The sequence below is a fragment of the Ascaphus truei genome, chromosome 21 (assembly GCF_040206685.1).
Source record: "Ascaphus truei isolate aAscTru1 chromosome 21, aAscTru1.hap1, whole genome shotgun sequence".
Lineage (NCBI taxonomy): Eukaryota > Metazoa > Chordata > Amphibia > Anura > Ascaphidae > Ascaphus > Ascaphus truei.
Genome location: NC_134503.1, coordinates 2010129 through 2030261, shown reverse-complemented (window position 1 = coordinate 2030261; position 20133 = coordinate 2010129). Strand labels below are relative to the sequence as shown.

Genomic DNA, 20133 nt, shown 5'->3' with positions numbered 1-20133 from the left:
ATAAACTGCTTCTACACAAACTCTGTAGCTACAGACCCCCTCCCCCCTCCCCATCAACTGTGTTCATGGAGGGAGGGGGAGGAGTCACTGCCTGGCTGCTGCTTCCTGACCAATCCCCTGCCCTGTCTCGGCTTTTCCTTTTGTCAGAGCAGCTGATTGGCTAGAAATAAACACTTTGCGAGCTGCGCACGCTCCGGGCATTGCTGACACGAAGAATGCCGATAATTTTACCCAATCGGAGCAGGGATTTCGGTGATGGCCGGAATTTTACTGCTTTAGCCTATAGTGTGATATACACCTGTTCCTGTGTTGTGGGCCTTCACGCCTCCGCACACCGGCTGTCTGTATATCTGCCTCCTAACCCGGCTATCCGAGGCTCCCACCTGCTGTATAATAACCGCGGTGCGTGGGCAGCGTGCGCCGGCCTGGTGTTCTCTGGTTCCCTGTACAGTTACAGGTAACGGGATGTCCGTGTGCTGGGGACACAAACGTACTGGAATGGGTAACCCTACTGCCAAGGTGCTGCCTCTTGGTGATCACCATTGTTGCAAACGCCCCATCTTTGGATTGGAAGTGTGGGTCCTCCAGGGCTGAACTACAACATATTCAGCTCTGGGGAAACGGTGGTTCCCAGGATACTGGGGGTGTTATCAGTATTACTTCCAGGGGTGTGGCGTGGTGTTTTGTGGGTGTTTTTTTTTTTTTATATATCTATCGTTCCAGCTTCCTATTGGCCTAATATTTGGCAGCCATTTTTGTTTCCCCCCCCGTGGGAAGCTTTTATCCTGGTAAGTATCTCAGTGGAGGGCGCCAGAGCTAAAAATGGTGTTTGGCTCAGAGGACGTCCCCAACATTTAACGTGTGTATAAATCTTCTATATAGGAGGTACTGCTCCTTTAATGGGTTCTGCTGCTACTCCACTGGTGCTGGTGGGGTACGGAGCTTACATCTGCTACCTGGACCCTATTGATGTCCAAGAAGTATTATCCTCTCTGCCCTAAAGCTGAGGGGCAACTGTGCCCTTTTTAAAAAATATATATTTAATGACGGGCTTTAAGGGTGTCTCTGGAGCTCAATGGTGTTAATTTCCCCCCCTGGGGACCCCCTGCATTGAGATGCTTGCCTCCATAGAGGGTGCCGGTATCTCTGCAGAGTTTAAAGGTTCAGACTGATAGGGAGCTGTACCGGAGGATGTCATGGCTTCCTGTTGGTCCCTGTTATTCGGTAGATGTAAAGCCGCAGTTTATGTATCGCCGTTTCTCTGCCTTTTACCTTTAGCTTATTTTTCCCCCGCGTTTACCTGTGCCGCTGCTTTGCGCCTCTAACATAAATGGCCCTTTTGATAGAATCTGCATTTTGTCACCTGGTAACAGCCACTATTTTGTGAGGAGATCTGTCTGGGAAGAATGAGTAAGATGGAGGTGATCACTGCGCAGGCCTCAAACCGCGAGCCACGGATGTCACTGTGCTAAGTAATGTTTAATTGCTAACTGATCACGGCTTGTACCTCCTTACTCCTGCAATATGATTACTAATTAAGGGTCTCATTAGTCTGAGGAGATTTTTGTTTTTATTCTGACACTGCCGTGTCTATCTGTGGGATTAATATACAACGTGTTTTTCTTCTGCGGTTACAATACTTTATTTTTTTGTTATCCTCAATTGGCTTTTTTTTTTTTTTTTTGTGCTTTTAAAGTTTGGGTTTAAAAAATACACGTGTAGGATTGATCAACTTGTCCCTAGCTGCGGTATAATTTTGGGATTGGGGTGGTAACATGTCACACTGAGGTCTCTTGGTGTCCCCTCCTGATCTAGCGAAGAGGTTACTGAGCTCCTGTCTTGGTTCTGACACTTTCTCTCTTGCAGGTGTGACGATTCCCCCATCCTGGACACGGATTTCTCCTAACTGGTTTTTATATGGTATTTGGGGCAGATTTTTGCCCCCTGTCTCACTGCCTCAGTCCTGACCTTGCCATCCGGAGGGGCGGTTCCTTTGTATCTCCCCAATGATGGGGTAAGGGCAGGACTGGGGCAGTGACGCTTGTTAGGGCCGCTATATGAGGAACCTGTGGGTCACATTGGTGCTGGTACTTTGGACCTCCTGCTGAGGAGGTTCCTGCAGGCATGGTGAGAGGAGGTTCCTGCAGGCATGGTGAGAGGAGGTTCCTGCAGGCATGGTGAGAGGAGGTTCCTGCAGGCATGGTGAGAGGAGTTTCCTGCAGGCAGGGTGAGAGGAGGTTCCTGCAGGCAGGGTGAGAGGAGGTTCCTGCAGGCAGGGTGAGAGGAGGTTCCTGCAGGCAGGGTGAGTTCCTGTCTGCTGAAGGAGGAAGAAGCAGACAACGCTCCCAGAAATCCTGCCTGGTCTGTTGTTAAATAAATGGTGCTTCGCCATACTCTGTACCTGTCTGCTTATTAAGGTGGGATGGGGGGTGGTGGTGTGAGGCGTGTCTGCTTCTTCCTTCTCTGCGTTTGCATGAGGTAAGACTTCTGCACATATGCTGAGGCTATTGGACAATGGCAAATTCATGCCGTGTTAAATGTGGGTAATGTCTGCAGTATTTATACTGCTCAGTTGCTGTGAGTATATGAACAACTGAGACCTGAGAGGGCTGCAGGGAACAGAATTATGCTAAGCAAGTATCAAAACTAATTGATTAGCAGAGCAACAATCACCTGACAAATGTCTCGTAGAGCAGATGTTACTGTAGAGCAGGATAAGGCCTGTCTGAGGGGGCTAGAGTAATATTTTGTTCAAGCTTAGTAAGACCGTAACCTATATTTAGTCATCTGGAGCCTGTGTAAAGCCACCATAAGGACCACGTGGACTGTGACTGCATTGGCTGATTACTGAGAGGCAAAGGGCTACATAGTAGATGAGATTGAAAAGACCTGTCCATTAAGTTCCACCTGCAAAACTTAGGCTATAGGCCAAGTATCTAATTTCAATTTGCAGTATATTGATCCAGAGGAAGGCAAACACAAAGCCTAGTGCAATATCATCTAATGATCCCGAGAGAGAAATACATTCCTCAATGCCAAATATTGGCAATCAGATTACTCTCTGGATCAGCATCCTTCCCATGTTTACGTATTGGGTATATTCCTGTATACCCCCTAGGCACTTAGCAAGGAAGCTGCGGGCGTCACGTTGGTTTGCGGCTCAAAAGGAGGAGGGGGGGCCGCAACAGTTAAGTGCTTTTCTTCAGGCCCGAGAGTGCGGCAAAAGTATGAGGGTGGACATTTTTACCGCCCCAAAATTCTCGCCCTGGGCCTAATGGAAAATCCGACACTTTATACCTTTCTAAAAAGATTTCTGCCATGGGTAACGAATTCCATATTTTAACTGCAAACACTTTTCTTTCTTGTGAAATTTTCTTTCCTCCAACCTCAAAGGGATGGCCCGAGTCCTTAGTACTGCCCGTGGGATGAATAGTTCTTTTCAAAACTCCTTGTACTGTCCCCGAATATATTTATATATAATTATCATATCCTCTTTTCTAATGTAAATAAATCTAATTTTGCTAGCCTCTCCTTAAAATCAGATTGTCCTGTCTCTTTATTAATTTGGTGGCTCTTCTCCCTCTCTAGTTCCAGAATATCTTTTCTAAGGAGTGGCGCCCAAAACTATACTCCATACTCAAGGTGTGGTCTTACTAATGGTTTATAGAGGGGCATAATTATGTCTACTTACCTTCCATCCCGTTTAATGTAAGATAAGATATTTGCAGCTACTGCCTGACATTGAGCATTAATGCTAACCCTGCTGTCTACAAGCACTCCTAAATCCTTCTCCATCAAGTTGAGCTCTCTTACTTGAGTACCAGCTGTAAATGTATAGTGCATCATCGACATGATCCACTTACTGATTAAATCCCTGTGCAAGCGCAGAGCGGGTCACAGCACACTATGAGGGATTGGTCTCGGCAGTGGGCACAGAGCTTTTAATGGCGTCTGACTCCCTTTATTCCAATGTTCCTGATCAAGAACCCCCAAATCTCACTCATTTGTGCAAATGTTTGGCAAAGCCACTTAAATCGGACCCTGGTCTGGTTCTCAATCGTGTATAACCAGGAGAGTCTCATCGGGCCCTGGTTTGCTCAACCTAATGTTTCCTATAGGGGGATTGTTCCAAGTCTGCATGGGAACGAATACTGCAAAACCAGGACTGGCTGAGCTTGGCAATTAGGAACCCTTCATCAGCAGCAGAGGATGGGGGGTCCCAAGGTAATTCAACTCCCTGAGTGCCTGGATGAGTTGTGGGTCTTGGGCTAGTATATGCTGTCTCTACAGTTTGAAGGATTCGATGTTTATAAGGCACGTGTAAACCAGGCCCGGGTATAGAAAATGAGCTAACTCAATGTATTATTTCCTGCTAAAAACATTTTATCAAATAAGATAGGCTTGCTCCCAGCCAACATATGAAAGGTCATTTTAGGGAGATATGGTGAGAAATGAGTAAAACTGCCATTAACGTACATCGGGAGAAGGTCAATGTTTTCAGGGGGACAATGGGAATGATACATTTTGCAGGTGGGGATGAAGGAGCCCCCCCTAATAAACACAGGTCTGTATACAGCTGGGGAGCAGAGATTTCAGCTTCCAACGGACAGATTAGGGAGATTTGGAGTTTGTGTCAAAAATGACATTTAAAGAATACGTGAGAGGGAGACTGTTGTGGTCTCTGGCGGTAAAAAATAAGTGATGCACTGAAACCCGAGAGGCCTGCTGATGTGTCCCGTCCAATCCTCAAAGCGCCCTTTCTAACATTAGCGATCAAACGGTCTAACTTGTAACCCCCCTCAGTGCAGTAGGGGTTAATTTCATATAAAAGGTACCCTGACATTAAGATGGGCGGGGATGGGCCTTTTGGGCCGGTTCCATGTTCTGCAGTCTCCCCAGCTCTTCATGTGATCGATCTATTAGCGCAATTATTCCGCAGTATTTGTGCTGACCTTAGAGGTGGGAGAGGGACTCGTTACCACTAACTGCACGTTGCAAAACCTCTGCCAGTCCTGTTAACCCCTTCTCTGCCTGCGGCACATCGCTCCCCCCTCTGGAATAAAGGGATTATTGTTTGTCGGGGAGAAAGTGAAAAAATAAAATAGTAATGTCTTTCTTAGTCTCCCCAATAAATAGGGAGATGTGACATTTATCGTGTTCTGAATGACTAGGAGTAACAATGTGTTTTTATTAAACCCAGATAGGGGAGCGGTGTGAAGGAGACCTGCAGCGAGGGGCCTCGGGGTGCCGGCTGTGGGACCGCACCCCCGGATTCCCTGCAGCGAGGGGCCTCGGGGAGCCGGCTGTGGGACCGCACCCCCGGATTCCCTGCAGCGAGGGGCCTCGGGGAGCCGGCTGTGGGACCGCACCCCCGGATTCCCTGCAGCGAGGGGCCTCGGGGAGCCGGCTGTGGGACCGCACCCCCGGATTCCCTGCAGCGAGGGGCCTCGGGGTGCCGGCTGTGGGACCGCACCCCCGGATTCCCTGCAGCGAGGGGCCTCGGGGAGCCGGCTGTGGGACCGCACCCCCGGATTCCCTGCAGCGAGGGACCTCAGGGTGCCGGCTGTGGGACCGCACCCCCGGATTCCCTGCAGCGAGGGGCCTCAGGGTGCCGGCTGTGGGACCGCACCCCCGGATTCCCTGCAGCGAGGGGCCTCAGGGTGCCGGCTGTGGGACCGCACCCCCGGATTCCCTGCAGCTAGGGGCCTCAGGGTGCCGACTGGGGGACAGCACCCCCGGATTCCCTGCAGCGAGGGGCCTCAGGGTGCCGGCTGGGGGACAGCACCCCCAGATTCCCTGCAGCGAGGGGCCTCAGGGTGCCGACTGGGGGACAGCACCCCCGGATTCCCTGCAGCGAGGGGCCTCAGGGTGCTGCCTGTGGGACCGCACCCCCGGATTCCCTGCAGGTAAGGAGATGACTGGGTGCTCCCCCCCTATAGGGGCAAAGTGATTGCACATAGCGGCTTATTCACCTCTCCCAGAAGCAGCTATGTTTAATGCGCATATTTATCATAGTGACAAACTCGCCCTGTTTATGAGGGAACCTTTCTTCTGCGTCTCCCCGATATTTCCCGCACCCCAATGCAAGTCAGGGAAGTTTTAGAAACCTCCTGCATTTTAACCCCAGATCTCCGTGGAAGAGGCTTTCATATATTGGCCAGTATGGTAATCTGCGTGAAACGCTTTGCGTCCCGTTGGGAGAAAAGCGCTACATAAAGTGATACTTTAATAATAACACTATATGCAGAGAGCGCTCTCTGTAGACAGCACATTCATGGGGTATGATTATAGAAGGTTCCTCCTGTAATGCATTGGGAGTTGGGGACCGGGATTTCTGAGTTTTAGTTCATATTTAATGCAAATAATGGACAGAAAATGTTTCCAAATCAGCAGAATGATATGTTGTTGTGCACATCAGTATGAAGTATCAGCTGGTGGGCAGTGGGCATGGCGCCTTTATCTCACACTTTAACCCCTCCAGCTCCAAAGGGGCAATGTGCCACTTGTACTAATTGTCTTTTCTTTCTCTCGCAGGGTAACGATATGAGTAGGGGGCGACCAGGGGTCCCTGTAACCCCCAGTCAGTGACAGGCCGAATGCTAAGTGGGGCTTAAATCTCACACTTACCCCCAGTGTAATGTGACATTTAGGCCCCACATAGTATTTATTGGCCTGGCCCTGACCTGCCCACTTTCCTTTCACACAATTTCCCTAAAATTTGAGAAAAATAAAATACTAGGTCCCCTTATTCTCTCTGCATCACCATCAATATCTGGGCTGCTGGGTCCTATTCAATCCTGCACAAAAGTGACTGCCCGGGATTAGAACCCAGCACCGCGCACACTGACAGCGCTGCACTAACCGCGGAGCTACCAGCACCGCACACACTGACAGCGCTGCACTAACCGCGGAGCTACCAGCACCGCACACACTGACAGCACTGCACTAACCGCGGAGCTACCAGCACCGCACACACTGACAGCGCTGCACTAACCGCGGAGCTACCAGCACCGCGCACACTGACAGCGCTGCACTAACCGCTGAGCTACCAGCACCGCACACACACTGACAGGGCTGCACTAACCGCTGAGCTACCAGCACCGCGCACACTGACAGCGCTGCACTAACCGCTGAGCTACCAGCACCGCGCACACTGACAGCGCTGCACTAACCGCTGAGCTACCAGCACCGCACACACACTGACAGCGCTGCACTAACCGCTGAGCTACCAGCACCGTGCACACTGACAGCGCTGCACTAACCGCGGAGCTACCAGCACCGCACACACTGACAGCGCTGCACTAACCGCACCGCACACACTGACAGCGCTGCACTAACCGCGGAGCTACCAGCACCGCGCACACTGACAGCGCTGCACTAACCGCTGAGCTACCAGCACCGCGCAAACTGACAGCGCTGCACTAACCGCTGAGCTACCAGCACCGCGCACACTGACAGCGCTGCACTAACCGCTGAGCTACCAGCATCACACACACTGACAGGGCTGCACTAACCGCTGAGCTACCAGCACCGCGCACACTGACAGCGCTGCACTAACCGCTGAGCTACCAGCACCGCACACACTGACAGCGCTGCACTAACCGCGGAGCTACCAGCACCGCACACACTGACAGCGCTGCACTAACCGCTGAGCTACCAGCACCGCGCACACTGACAGCGCTGCACTAACCGCTGAGCGCGCACACTGACAGCGCTGCACTAACCGCTGAGCTACCAGCACCGCGCACACTGACAGCGCTGCACTAACCGCTGAGCTACCAGCACCGCGCACACTGACAGCGCTGCACTAACCGCTGAGCTACCAGCACCGCGCACACTGACAGCGCTGCACTAACCGCTGAGCTACCAGCACCGCACACACTGACAGCGCAGCACTAACCGCTGAGCTACCAGCACCGCACACACTGACAGCGCTGCACTAACCGCTGAGCTACCAGCACCGCACACACTGACAGCGCTGCACTAACCGCGGAGCTACCAGCACCGCACACACTGACAGCGCTGCACTAACCGCTGAGCTACCAGCACCGCACACACTGACAGCGCAGCACTAACCGCTGAGCTACCAGCACCGCGCACACTGACAGCGCTGCACTAACCGCTGAGCTACCAGCACCGCGCACACTGACAGCGCTGCACTAACCGCTGAGCTACCAGCACCGCGCACACTGACAGCGCTGCACTAACCGCTGAGCTACCAGCACCGCGCACACTGACAGCGCTGCACTAACCGCTGAGCTACCAGCACCGCACACACTGACAGCGCTGCACTAACCGCGGAGCTACCAGCACCGCACACACTGACAGCGCTGCACTAACCGCGGAGCTACCAGCACCGCGCACGCTGACAGCGCTGCACTAACCGCTGAGCTACCAGCACCGCACACACTGACAGCGCTGCACTAACCGCTGAGCTACCAGCACCGCGCACGCTGACAGCGCTGCACTAACCGCTGAGCTACCAGCACCGCACACACTGACAGCGCTGTACTAACCGCTGAGCTACCAGCACCGCACACACTGCAGCCTGGGTATTAGTTCTTATAAAGTGTATCTATCTCTGCCCGAAACTAAAAGGGAAACTGGGGGATTTGAACCCAGGACTCAGTCACTTCAGGTAAAACATTTCCACCTCTGAGCCACCCGGGGAGAGAGAAATAATCTCTCCTTTATACATATAACACCTCAGTGAGAGGACAATGGGATTAGTCTGGGATTATTAGGAACAGACTAGTTACAGGGTGCGGGGCGCCTTACGCACCCTAACTGGTTACCACTATGTCACTTGATAAAGACCAGTACGGACGAAACGTTGTGTTGGTTCAATAAATGAGTTAGGATATTCTAAATCCACTGTGCCCTTTGTTCCTTTAGCATTGTTTCTTCTCGCCATGAGCTAAAAGGGGGTTGAAAAACTATACCCCAATACTGTGACGCCCTGACAGAGGGCCAGGCGGAGGTAATCCCTGTGACGCCCCGACAGAGGGCCAGGCGGAGGTAATCCCTGTGACGCCCCGACAGAGGGCCAGGCGGAGGTAATCCCTGTGACAGGGAGCAGGGCGCCTGGTGAAGAATAGAGAGAGGTGTTTCATCATGCTGGGTGCCTCTCCCTCACTGCACCCGGGGTGTGTGTGTCACTGAGTTTGCAGCCCACGCGGGTCCCTCTGTGTGTGACTGGTCCCTTCCTGATATTGGGGGGACCTATCCATCTTCTATCCGGGTTTTATAACCCAAGGGCCGGATTAGGACAGTGACATTGGTCATTGGGCCGGTAACAGAACAAACCGCTGCTGGTTTGTATGGCGTTCTCCCAGCTCCTTTCTACTTGTGGTGAGGACACGGAAAGTACCGGCGCTTCCCTCATTTACATATTAGGGAAATTATACCCATCGTTTCTCAGTCTGCAGAAGTGGATTCCCGCGCAGTGATGCCGGGTTAGAGGTGGGTAGGCAGTGATGGGTGGAGTGGGTAGGCAGTGATGGGTGGAGTGGGTAGGCAGGCAGTGATGGGCGGAGTGGGTAGGCAGGCATTGATGGGTGGAGTGGGTAGGCAGGCATTGATGGGTAGAGTGGGTAGGCAGGCAGTGATGGGTAGAGTGGGTAGGCAGGCAGTGATGGGTAGAGTGGGTAGGCAGTGATGGGTAGAGTGGGTAGGCAGTGATGGGTAGAGTGGGTAGGCAGTGATGGGTGGAGTGGGTAGGCAGGCAGTGATGGGCGGAGTGGGTAGGCAGGCAGTGATGGGCGGAGTGGGTAGGCAGGCAGTGATGGGCGGAGTGGATAGGCAGGCAGTGATGGGTAGAGTGGGTAGGCAGTGATGGGTTGGGTAGGCAGGCAGTGATGGGTGGAGTGGGTAGGCAGTGATGGGTGGAGTGGGTAGGCAGGCAGTGATGGGCGGAGTGGGTAGGCAGGCAGTGATGGGCGGAGTGGATAGGCAGGCAGTGATGGGCAGAGTGGGTAGGCGGGCAGTGGGTAGGCAGTGTGGTGCTTATCTGCAGTCAATGTCTATATTCGGACACACCGTATCGCACCACGTTCCCATTTATTACGATTGCTGACCCAGTAGCAGAGAGAAGATCGGACACAATAACAACGGGGATTTAATGTAAACCGAACAGACCACCACCAAGATAAAATAAATCACAGGACCCCCAATTACCATCTACTCCGTGAGCCCGAGAGGGGGGCAGAGGAGGCACCGCTGCTAAGGAGGAGGCATGCCCAGCATGGAGGCCCAATATGACGGTGAATCTCTGACCCCATGTGAGAGGTCAGAGCTGTGTCACACGGGGCAGTTGTGGATATTTCCCCACGCCCTGGCAGCTCCATTGATTATTATTTTGACGTGAACAGAGCCTGTGCCGGTCAGTAACTCCACGTGTGCGTGGCCTGTGCCGGTCAGTAACTCCACATGACCGTGGCCTGTGCCGGTCAGTATCTCCACGTGTGTGTGGCCTGTGTCGGTCAGTGACTCCACGTGACCGTGACCTGTGCCGGTCAGTGACCCTGCGTGAGGGACGTCTCTCGTACTGACTGCAGGAAGGATTGGGAGGTAGAGAAACTCATAGCACCAAAATATGCATCAGATCAAAGGGATTTTATTGTACTAAACAGAGCGATTCTCTGGTTCTGTGATCACATTTCCTTTCTGGTCTCTTAAAAGATTACAAATATTTAAGAAAGATTTAAGTCAAACAGACCCATCTTAAAATCAGTTTGAGTTGAAGAATATTCTTGCTTTGCCTGCGGGTCTCTGCCTTTCGAGGGTTCTGCAATGCACTGCAGAGCAATATGCATATATCACACGCAGAGCAATGCACCGCAGATCTCTGCTGTTTGTACGTTGGTTGAGCATTGGACGCACTGGCTTTTGGAAAGACAGTTTAGTTCATGTAGGGGGAGATTCACCAAGGTCTAGATCAGTGTTTTTCAACAGGAGTTCCTAGGAACCATTGGGTTCCCCGGACGTCCCTAAAGGGTTCCCTGCAATTTTCCGGTTATTTGAAAATTGCACCAATTACAGAAGAATTTACAATGCATCTCATCTGAGACGCGCTATTAGAGAGGGTTGGGGTTCCTTACAATGCATCTCATCTGAGACGCGCTATTAGAGAGGTTTGGGGTTCCTTACAATGCATCTGATCTCAAACGCGCTATTAGAGAGGGTTGGGGTTCCTTACAATGCATTGGATCTCAGACGCGCTATTAGAGAGGGGTGGGGTTCCTTACAATGCATCCGATCTCAGACGCGCTATTAGAGAGGGTTGGGGTTCCTTACAATGCATCTGATCTCAGACGCTCTATTAGCGAGGGTTGGGGTTCCTTACAATGCATCCGATCTCAGACGCGCTATTAGAGAGGGTTGGGGTTCCTTACAATGCATCTGATCTCAGACGCGCTATGAGAGAGGGTTGGGGTTCCTCAGAATTTCACAATATAATTATAGGGTTCCCTAACCAAAAAAGCGTTGAAACCCCTGCTCTAGAGTGTCAGCTCCTTGGGTCAGGGACCTACTTCCTATTGTCCGTTTTGTCTTAACATATATGTTCTCTTGTTATAGAATATTGTCCTCCCTCCCACATTGTACTGCACTGCTGAATATGTCGGCGCCATACAAATAGATTCTAATAACGCCGGCAGGTGGATGAGTTCCCCCACAGCGGACCTTGTGAATGTCCCCCACAATGTTTTTCGGACATGGTTTTTTTCGCTGCACTTTGAACCCAGGTCTCCATTAAGCAACGGATCTTGAAAAGCTCCTGTCCAGAAGGGACACGTCCCCCAGGACTCCCTGACCGTCCAAAACCAAAGACCCAGAGGACCCAAGCTGAAAACCATGGCCTGGAGAAACCGTGTCCATGTGCCAGGCTTCTCTAGAGCCCGTGTGCTCCCCTAATTCTCTAACACCTGTGAAGAAGATGCCTTTATCCTCTGCGCCCCTCTCCCAATCCTCTCTCCCTTCCCACGCGTTCTCCGCTCATGACAAACAGAATAGTCGCAACGCAACATTACAAAGCATCTAACAGAGGTCACAAACACATTGGGAACAACAGACGGGTTGGGTTCTGTGGACGCAGGGCTGCACACGGCGTCTTCATGTGCAGGAGTATTCAGAAGGTGGAAGGTGGGTCCCTTTCCCAAATGTCATAGCCACCTTCCCCTTTGTGCTATCGTCCTTCAGAAGTCACACCTGTCCATGTGCTCTTAAACCACCAGGTGGCAGTGTTTATTGTACTTCTCCAACAATGCCAGCGCTGGCAGGTGCAAGGCGCCACGCCTGTATAAACAATCAGAGTGGCTGGGGTGCTGGTAAAGGTTCTGTCACTCAAATAAAGGCCGCCCCAAGGCCCCCGCCCACAAGAACAGGTTCCAGTGAACACTGGAGATAAGAGGGTGTATTGTGCTCCATTTCCCATCACCCCAATAAAAGGAGGCGTCTGAGAATGGTTTATTTGTGTATCCACTCGGATCCCTCCGGGGGGCTCGTGTGGCGGGGGGCTCGGGTGGCACCGGCCCCAGATCAGAGAGTCTTACAAATGTTGCTTTTTTACAAGCTGACGAATCTACAAATGACAGCTGGTTTGAGATCGAGTTCACCCTGTGTTAAAATACCCTCTCCCAGGGATGGGGAGCGAGGAGAAGAGGAGGGACAGGAAGCGAGAGAGAGAGATGGAAATAGAGTACCAGGAGTGGCCAATGCCAGTCCTCAAGGGCCACCAGCAGGGCAGGTTTTAGGGATATCCCTGCTTCAGCACAGGTTGCTCAATCAGTGGCTCAGACCTGTGCTGAAGCAGGGATCGCCTTAAAACCTGACCTGTTGGTGGCCCTTGAGGACTGCAGTTGCCCACCTCTGAGAGAGGCAGAGAGGAAGTGCAGAGTTAGAGAGAAAGAGGGAGGGGGGAGAGGAACGGAGGCAGATGTAAAGGAAAAGGCAGAACGTGGAGTGAATGAGAAGTAGGAGCTGGAGAGAGGAGAATGGATTTGGCAACGAGTCCAGTGGGAGACACGCACGCCGCGTCTCAGACCGTGGTGACAGAGAGCAGGGGGTTATACACCCGCTTGCCATCAGCTGACCGTGTCCCATGAGCCAGCATCTCCTGGATGGTGATCCAGTTGTCCAGGATCTTCTTGTTGCGTTTCTTCATGGTCTTGCGGTGGCTGAGGGCGATGATGCTCATCTCTCCCTTCCCTTCCCCGCCTTGCTGCTGCTGCTGCTGTTCCCGTAGGCAGTCCAACCTACTCTGCATCATGAATTCCCTTCTCTTCCTCTGCTCTCGAGCTCTCATCAAGTGCCTCTTTCTATCCTCCTTGCTCCAGTAGCGGCCCATCTTCATCTCGCTCACTGCGTCATCGTCGGTGGTCATCCCACTGCGCTCCTCTTTGATCTTCATGGCTCTGGCTTTCAGTAGACGGTCTCTCACGGGACGCTTGGCCACATAACGTGTCCCATCACTCCTCACCTTTACCTTCCACTCCATGCGTGGCTCTGCCTGGGGGTGAGAGCTCTGAGTAACCCCCATCCCTTTGCCGCAGGTAGGAACCCCTTCCAACTCCTCGAGGCTCCGTGGTTGTGCCAGCTGGAGGCAGCTCCGATACCGCTCCCCTCCCTGGGAGCGCTGACGTCTGCTGAGGTACGGGCTGCTCTCACGGCTCCCCCGATCCATCTCGCCCCCGGGTTTCACCCCCCTTCTCAGCCTCTCCTCTGTAGCATGGCGCCCATCACGGCATAAGGAGCGAAACTTGGGTGGCACAGGCTCGGGACTGCCAGGGTAGGGTAGCACATTTTTGCCATGTACTCTGTTCATGTTGGCATTGGTGGGGTGACCCTCAGCTGCCTGACGGAACCCGCCAGCGGCACTGTTGGCATCATTCAGCCGCCGCAATGGACTGTCCAAGGATGAGGGGCACTCCATCATAAGAGGGGTGCTCCGGCAGCTCTCGCCGGTGTTATAAGCACTGGTGCTGTCCTTGTCTGACCTCTCTGGCAGCTCAGTGATATCAGGGAGCTTGGTGGAGGCTTCTACGTTCACAGTGCCCCCACCAACAAACTCATACAGGCTGTCCTCCTCCTCCAGGAGCCAGGCTTTCATGCAGCGCTCCCGCAGCTGCTGCATCTTCTGCGCCCGCAGGACATTGCGGAACTTGAACTCCAGGTGCCGCAGCTCTTCCTCCAGCACGGCCATCTCCCGCAGGACGCTCTCATTGCGGTTCACGTCCAGCCCGCCCTGCCGGGACGCGTAGAGGAAGGCCGGTCCGTTGCCATTCTCCAGGTGGCAGGTGATTTCCAGCAGCTCCCGGTACCTCTCATACTCCTCGTCCGTCAGCCCTGCGACCGGCGGAAGGACCTCGGTGTAAGGGGCCGAGCCGTCCGCTGCCAGCAAAGAGTCCAGGCTGTGGTGAAATTCCCGGCACTGCAGAGGATGCTGGGAGTCCGCACGCAGGAAGCGCAGGCGTCGCTGGCTGCCCGGTGTGTTGGCGTTGCTGGTCTGATCGTCCCCCAGGAGGTCGTGCTCAGAGCTCTCCTCGTTGCGGGTGCTCTCGTCCGTCCGTCCCACCCCACTGTCCAGCTCCTGGCTGCGACTCAGCCCTGCGGGGTGAGGGAAAGGTCGGGGAGATTTGGGGCTGGCCTCCGCTTTGTCATTCTCCGCCTGTGAGAGTAGAAGAGTCTAATATGAGACAAGGGGAAGGAAGAACGCAAAGAACGACAGAACATGCAAAGAAAAGCGTGAAGGAGACATGCACAGAGACGGGCAAAGCTATTGTATTTATTTCAAAGTATTTGGCCAGGGGAGATTCATTGAGATACTTGAATATGAGATTGTGTGTGTTGGGTTACAGAACAGGAGCACTGGGGTAATTATGAGCATAATACACAGTTACAAACATGGTTAACAAGAGACTGCAGATAGCTTGAATTTTCCGAGAGTGCAAGATACTCTGAGAGACTGCCGTGGAGTTTATTGAAATAGAGACTGCCCCGCTTGTGTACGAGACCTGGGGAGAGTAAGTCAATTGCTGGAGGAGCGCGTTAGGTGGCGCGTGCTGGGTTGGGTCGGGATTAGTAGGTGTCGGTATCCCGAGTCACCAGAGAAAGGGCCCAGGCGACATGCTGATGTTGGGAGGGGGGGACAGGGCTGGTTTTGTACCTGTTGTGGAGGTGGAGAGGGCAACGTCTGTGCTTGCAGCTCCTCTTCATTTTCAGACACAAAGTCATCCAGGAAGTCCTCTCTGTCGCTATCCTTCCATCGCCTGCCCAACTGGGAGAAACCAGGGAAGAGGAGGTGAGAAGTATCCTGTCACCGTTCTCCTGCTAAGCTCTGTCCTTGGTGAATATGTCACCGAGAGAGACTTGCGTCCTATCACCCTTTCATTTAGACACCTACACAGCAGCTTTGCACGCTAGGCACCTTTTTGGTGGTCAGTACGTTGAGCTGGCTTTGCAAACCTGCCCCACATCCATCATCTCTCCTGTCTTTTAAGTCAAACAGGATGTGTTCTGTTAGCTGCTTTTGGACATCCGTCTGAGGGGAGAGATGGACAATCTGTGGAACTCATGTTGTGGTTGTGTGAAGTGGAACTAAGTGTCGCTGAGTAGGTGGGAATGTGATGAAGAACTCTGCACTGCTGAAGTAATGCAGGGATGGGTAAGTATTGTGGGTCCCTAATATATTTCTGCGTAGAACTAACAGTGGAACAGAAGCCGGTATAGCTCGAAGGCCCAGGAATAATTAACCTCTCACCTCTGTCTCTGGACGAGCCACCAGCAGAGAGATGTTTGTGCTCTCCTCCTGGGTCAGGATGGCCACGGCCTCCTCCCGATTCTGCACGTCCATGCCATTTATCTGAGAGCGAGAAGACACACCAGGAATGGTGACAGGTAGAGCATGTTACACTCTGCGGTGGGAGTGGCAGGGGAGATGGACCATAGGTACCTGCGGTATTGTATCATCCCAAAGTTTACGGAACAGGCTTTGTCCGTGGGACCTTTTTGTGACCCCATATCCCCTTTGTCATTATGCTCATGTGCCCCACTGTGGTTAGAGGGATAGAACCAGAGCAGTTATAGACCCCGCAGTATCCGTGTCACAGTGTTGCTTCATACTTAAGAGCCTAATGTCCATTCTACCAGTGAAAGAAGGGGCTCCATGGATGACGAGTCCCTCCATTCTCTGTCACACTGCAAGGTGACACAGTGACCGCTAGTCTGGCGGCTTTTCATCGCTCCTCAGGTCTTCTTAATTACCTGTAGGATTCGGTCTCCTTCCCTTATCCGCCCATCTCTCGCTGCGATGCTGTTTGGGTTCACCTGTCAGAGAGAACACGCGGTCACTGAGAAGTCATCCTGTCTCCCTGGTCTCCCCCAGCTGTCTCTGGCTGCAGCAATAGGTAGCTTATTTGTTAAAACGCCCTAATAAGCATTTCTCTCTTGACCACCGCAACACGTATTTAGGCTGCGCTTATAGTGCTGGCGACGGGATGTCGCGTAAAAACAAATGCATTGTCGCCGTTATCGGCGCTTATAGTGCACGCGACCAAGCGACAGCGCTACCAAAAATCTGGTAGTCACTGTTATTTGATTTTTTTCAGCGACAGTCTCCCCTTGGGGCCAATCAGAGAGCTTGTCCGTCTCTCTGCCCTCCCCCTTTCTTTTTTTTTCTTCAAAACTTTATTGTATTTTTCAAGACATGGACATCGATGATATATGAAGTCAATTCACATCGGAGCGCCAAACATCCTGTTTTCCTTTACAATACAAAGAGTCAGAAACCTAGATTATGGATACACTGTGTGCTTTCACAGTGTCTATAAATTGCTGAGATGCAAGTGCACTCCCTTAATTTAACTTAGGGGGTTCGACTTTTCCTTATTCAAACCCATTTAATCCATGAGAAAAGGGATAGCTGGAAATAAGGAGAGAAAGAGGAAAGGGGAGAGTGGGAGCGAAAGAGGGGAGGGGGGAAACCTCAAAGGGGAAGGGGGTGGGTGGGTGCCCTGGGTGCCCTCCCCCTTTCTGACGTCACTGGCCTTGTAGCCAGCGTCGTCGCCTAAACTTTAAATGCAACTATCGCAATGGCGACGGGTGACGTCATCGCAGTAGGCGCGAAGCTAAAAGGTGCAGTGACAGCTGATGCTTGGCAGGCTTGCTACGGAGCCGTCTCTAGAAGGTTAAAAGCAACACCATGACTATGTTGGCTAGAGGAGGTGAGGTCAGAGGGCGCCTCATGGAGACAATGTAACAAGGGCAAAGTCACACGCGTGATCTGCTTTTGTGGCTGTGATATGTAGAGTGGGTGTCACTATTTTGGCAGTGGTCCAGGAGGATGAAGTGATGACGTAGCTCATACCTCCCCTACGTATATCCCCAGGTCCTCCTCATCATCAGTGCGGTAACACACGGTCAGTCCAAGCTTGTCCTGGTGGTTGGACTTACACAGCTCCACCTCCTGAGGAAGAGAAAGACGAGGCCGAAGCAGACAGGGAGGATAGAGGAGCAGACACAGAGTCACTGGGAGGTGCAGGAAGACTCAGGAGATACAAGCAGATAAAGGGATAGAGACAGATAAAGGAGGGAGGGAGAGATAAGAGGGGAGAGAGAGAGAAGAGGGGGGAGAGAGAGAGAAGAGGGGGGAGAGAGAGAAGAGGGGGGAGAGAGAGAAGAGGGGGGAGAGAGAGAGAAGAGGGGAGAGAGACAGGGAAGAGAGAGAAGAGGGGAGAGAGAGAGAGGGGAGTGAGAGGGGGGGGAGAGAGAGAGAAAGTGATAGGGCAGGGAAAAGATAGAGACAGAGAGAGAGACAAAAAATAGGAAGATAAAGGGATATTAAAAAAAGATTTGAGACACTGGGTTGTATATACAGGAGGCACCAGAGCAAGAGATAAGAAAATAGAGATAGGAGAGATACAGAGAAAGAAACCAAAGAGGGGTACAATGACAATGACACCGTGGCAGACAGGGAAAGTACATAAAGTGTATAGCAATACAGTGACACGTATAGAAGTGTATAGCGATACAGTGACACGTATAGAAGTGTATAGCGATACAGTGACACGCATAGAAGTGTATAGCGATACAGTGACACGTATAGATGTGTATAGCGATACAGTGACACTTATAGATGTGTATATCGATACAGTGACACGTACAGATGTGTATAGCGATACAGTGACACGTATAGATGTGTATAGCGATACAGTGACACGTATAGACGTGTATAGCGATACAGTGACACGTATAGACGTGTATAGCGATACAGTGACACGGTATAGAAGTGTATAGCGATACAGTGACACGTATAGAAGTGTATAGCGATACAGTGACACGTATAGAAGTGTATAGCGATACAGTGACACGGTATAGAAGTGTATAGCGATACAGTGACACGTATAGAAGTGTATAGCGGTACAGTGTATGAGATCACTGGGCAGTGGGAAGGAACTCACCTCGTATTCCAGTTCATCTGCCCGCTCTCCCTCAGGCTGAACGCCCTCCATATACTCAGCCTGCTCATAAAACTCATTCCCAATGGGAGGACTGTGAGAGGAAGAACAATCCACCCTGAACATCCTGAGCCTGTGCACAATCGCCTCGCACACGTCATCTCACCCACTCGTGTAATATCCACGTACATTATATCCCCATGTATAAGAATACATTAGGGTCAGTGCTAATAATGCAGCGTCCCTACTGCCTGAATGTTGGACTCAATGCCTCACTGGGCCCTTCTGTATCGGGATTACTATATCAGTGAGGTTTCTTCTGTCTGTCAGCACTGTCGTGGGAGTGAGACTGGACATTGCTGTGTCAATATGTCAGCCTTTAGTGGGTCTGGGTGTCAATATGGGTGTGACATGTAAAATGTGTGTTTCCCCTTATTTTGGGAGTGGCACAATGGATGTGTCTGTCGCTGTGTCACCCTACAAGGGGAAACACAATCCTCAAAGCACAGGTCTCCTCTAGGACAGAGGTACACAGTGCAGGTCTCCTCTGGGACAGAGATACACAGTGCAGGTCTCCTCTGGGACAGAGATACACAGTGCAGGTCTCCCCTAGGACAGAGGTACACAGTGCAGGTCTCCTCTGGGGCAGAGGTACAAAGTGCAGGTCTCCCCTAGGACAGAGATACACAGTGCAGGTCTCCTCTGGGGCAGAGGTACAAAGTGCAGGTCTCCCCTAGGACAGAGATACACAGTGTAGGTCTCCCCTAGGGCAGAGGTACAAAGCCGAGCTCTACTCACACGTTCACAATGCAATTCTTCATCTATTGTAACAACCTAGGAGAAACAACGTTTCACGTCCCATATGGACCGTACACCAGGGCCCTACTTTGTACCTCTGTCCTAGAGGAGACTGGCATTTTGAGGACTTTGTTGGTCTGTGTTGTGTTGGCTGCACAGGCCGGATTCTCCTCGCCTGAAACGGTTTCCCCGCACGTTGGCACTGTGCCCTACAAGGGGAGGCATTACGTGTGTGTGTGTCACTGCTTTTGTTGACGTTTTACATTGGAAGCAAGTGTCACTATGTCCCCACCAAACGGGAGCGACACGTGAGGTCACGGGGTCTTTACTCACAGCTCCGACAGTACGTATGGCTCCAGGACCACCATGGCAGGGCTGGGGGGTCGCGCCTTGCCCAGTGTCATGATGTGCTCAAAGGTGATGTCTGTCTGCGTCCCGCTGTCCACAAACTGCAGGTCATGGGAGGAGGTGGCCAGGGTCCCCTTCATACGGGGGCTCCGCCTCAGCACCTGGATCAGCAGGGGGTCTTTACTTGCCCGCAGGGTCTCCAGCGTCTGCTCCTGGGACAGTCGCGAGAGGTCCTTCCCGTTCACCTGTGAATGGCAGAGAATCAGTGGTGCTGTCCCAACACTGCCCATCAAGTGGGTGTAAACAAAAGGAACGGGGGCGCAAAGGAAGGGAAATGATCACTAAAAGTGCAAAATAATATCTATTTACATGGCCCAGCATGCACTGGCACTCCTATGCGTTTCGTGTCAAGTGGGATACTTCCTGATGAAAACGCGTAGGAGTGCCAGTGCATGCTGGGCAGCGGCGTGACGACGCGATACGCCCAACAGCTTCACACCAGTGCAGGAACTTTCACACGGAGATGCCCCTCAGC

General features: G+C 52.2%; 2 protein-coding genes across 4 annotated transcripts in view; both read right to left on the bottom strand.

The window, feature by feature from the left end:
- Nucleotides 1-10099: 10099 nt before the first annotated feature.
- Nucleotides 10100-19865, bottom strand: PDZD4 (PDZ domain containing 4). Of its 3 annotated transcripts, none has more exons than XM_075578369.1 (8): nt 19584-19865; nt 18456-18546; nt 17363-17461; nt 16261-16323; nt 15758-15859; nt 15401-15538; nt 15164-15274; nt 10100-14665 (listed from the first exon to the last, which is right to left on the bottom strand). In XM_075578369.1, the coding sequence occupies exons 1-8, from the start codon at nt 19736-19738 to the stop codon at nt 13037-13039; spliced, it is 2388 nt and encodes a 795-aa protein (XP_075434484.1). In that variant the 5' UTR covers nt 19739-19865; the 3' UTR covers nt 10100-13036. The 3 variants fall into 3 exon arrangements, with proteins under 3 accessions (XP_075434484.1, XP_075434485.1, XP_075434486.1); XM_075578370.1 differs by having other exon boundaries at nt 15425-15538; XM_075578371.1 differs by lacking the exon at nt 15401-15538.
- Nucleotides 19779-20133, bottom strand: part of L1CAM (L1 cell adhesion molecule) — a 118339-nt gene continuing 117984 nt past the window's right edge. Inside the window, exon 26 of the mRNA XM_075579514.1 lies at nt 19779-19843. Within this exon, the coding sequence (XP_075435629.1) occupies nt 19779-19843 (65 nt within the window). The remainder of the gene's footprint in view (nt 19844-20133) is intronic.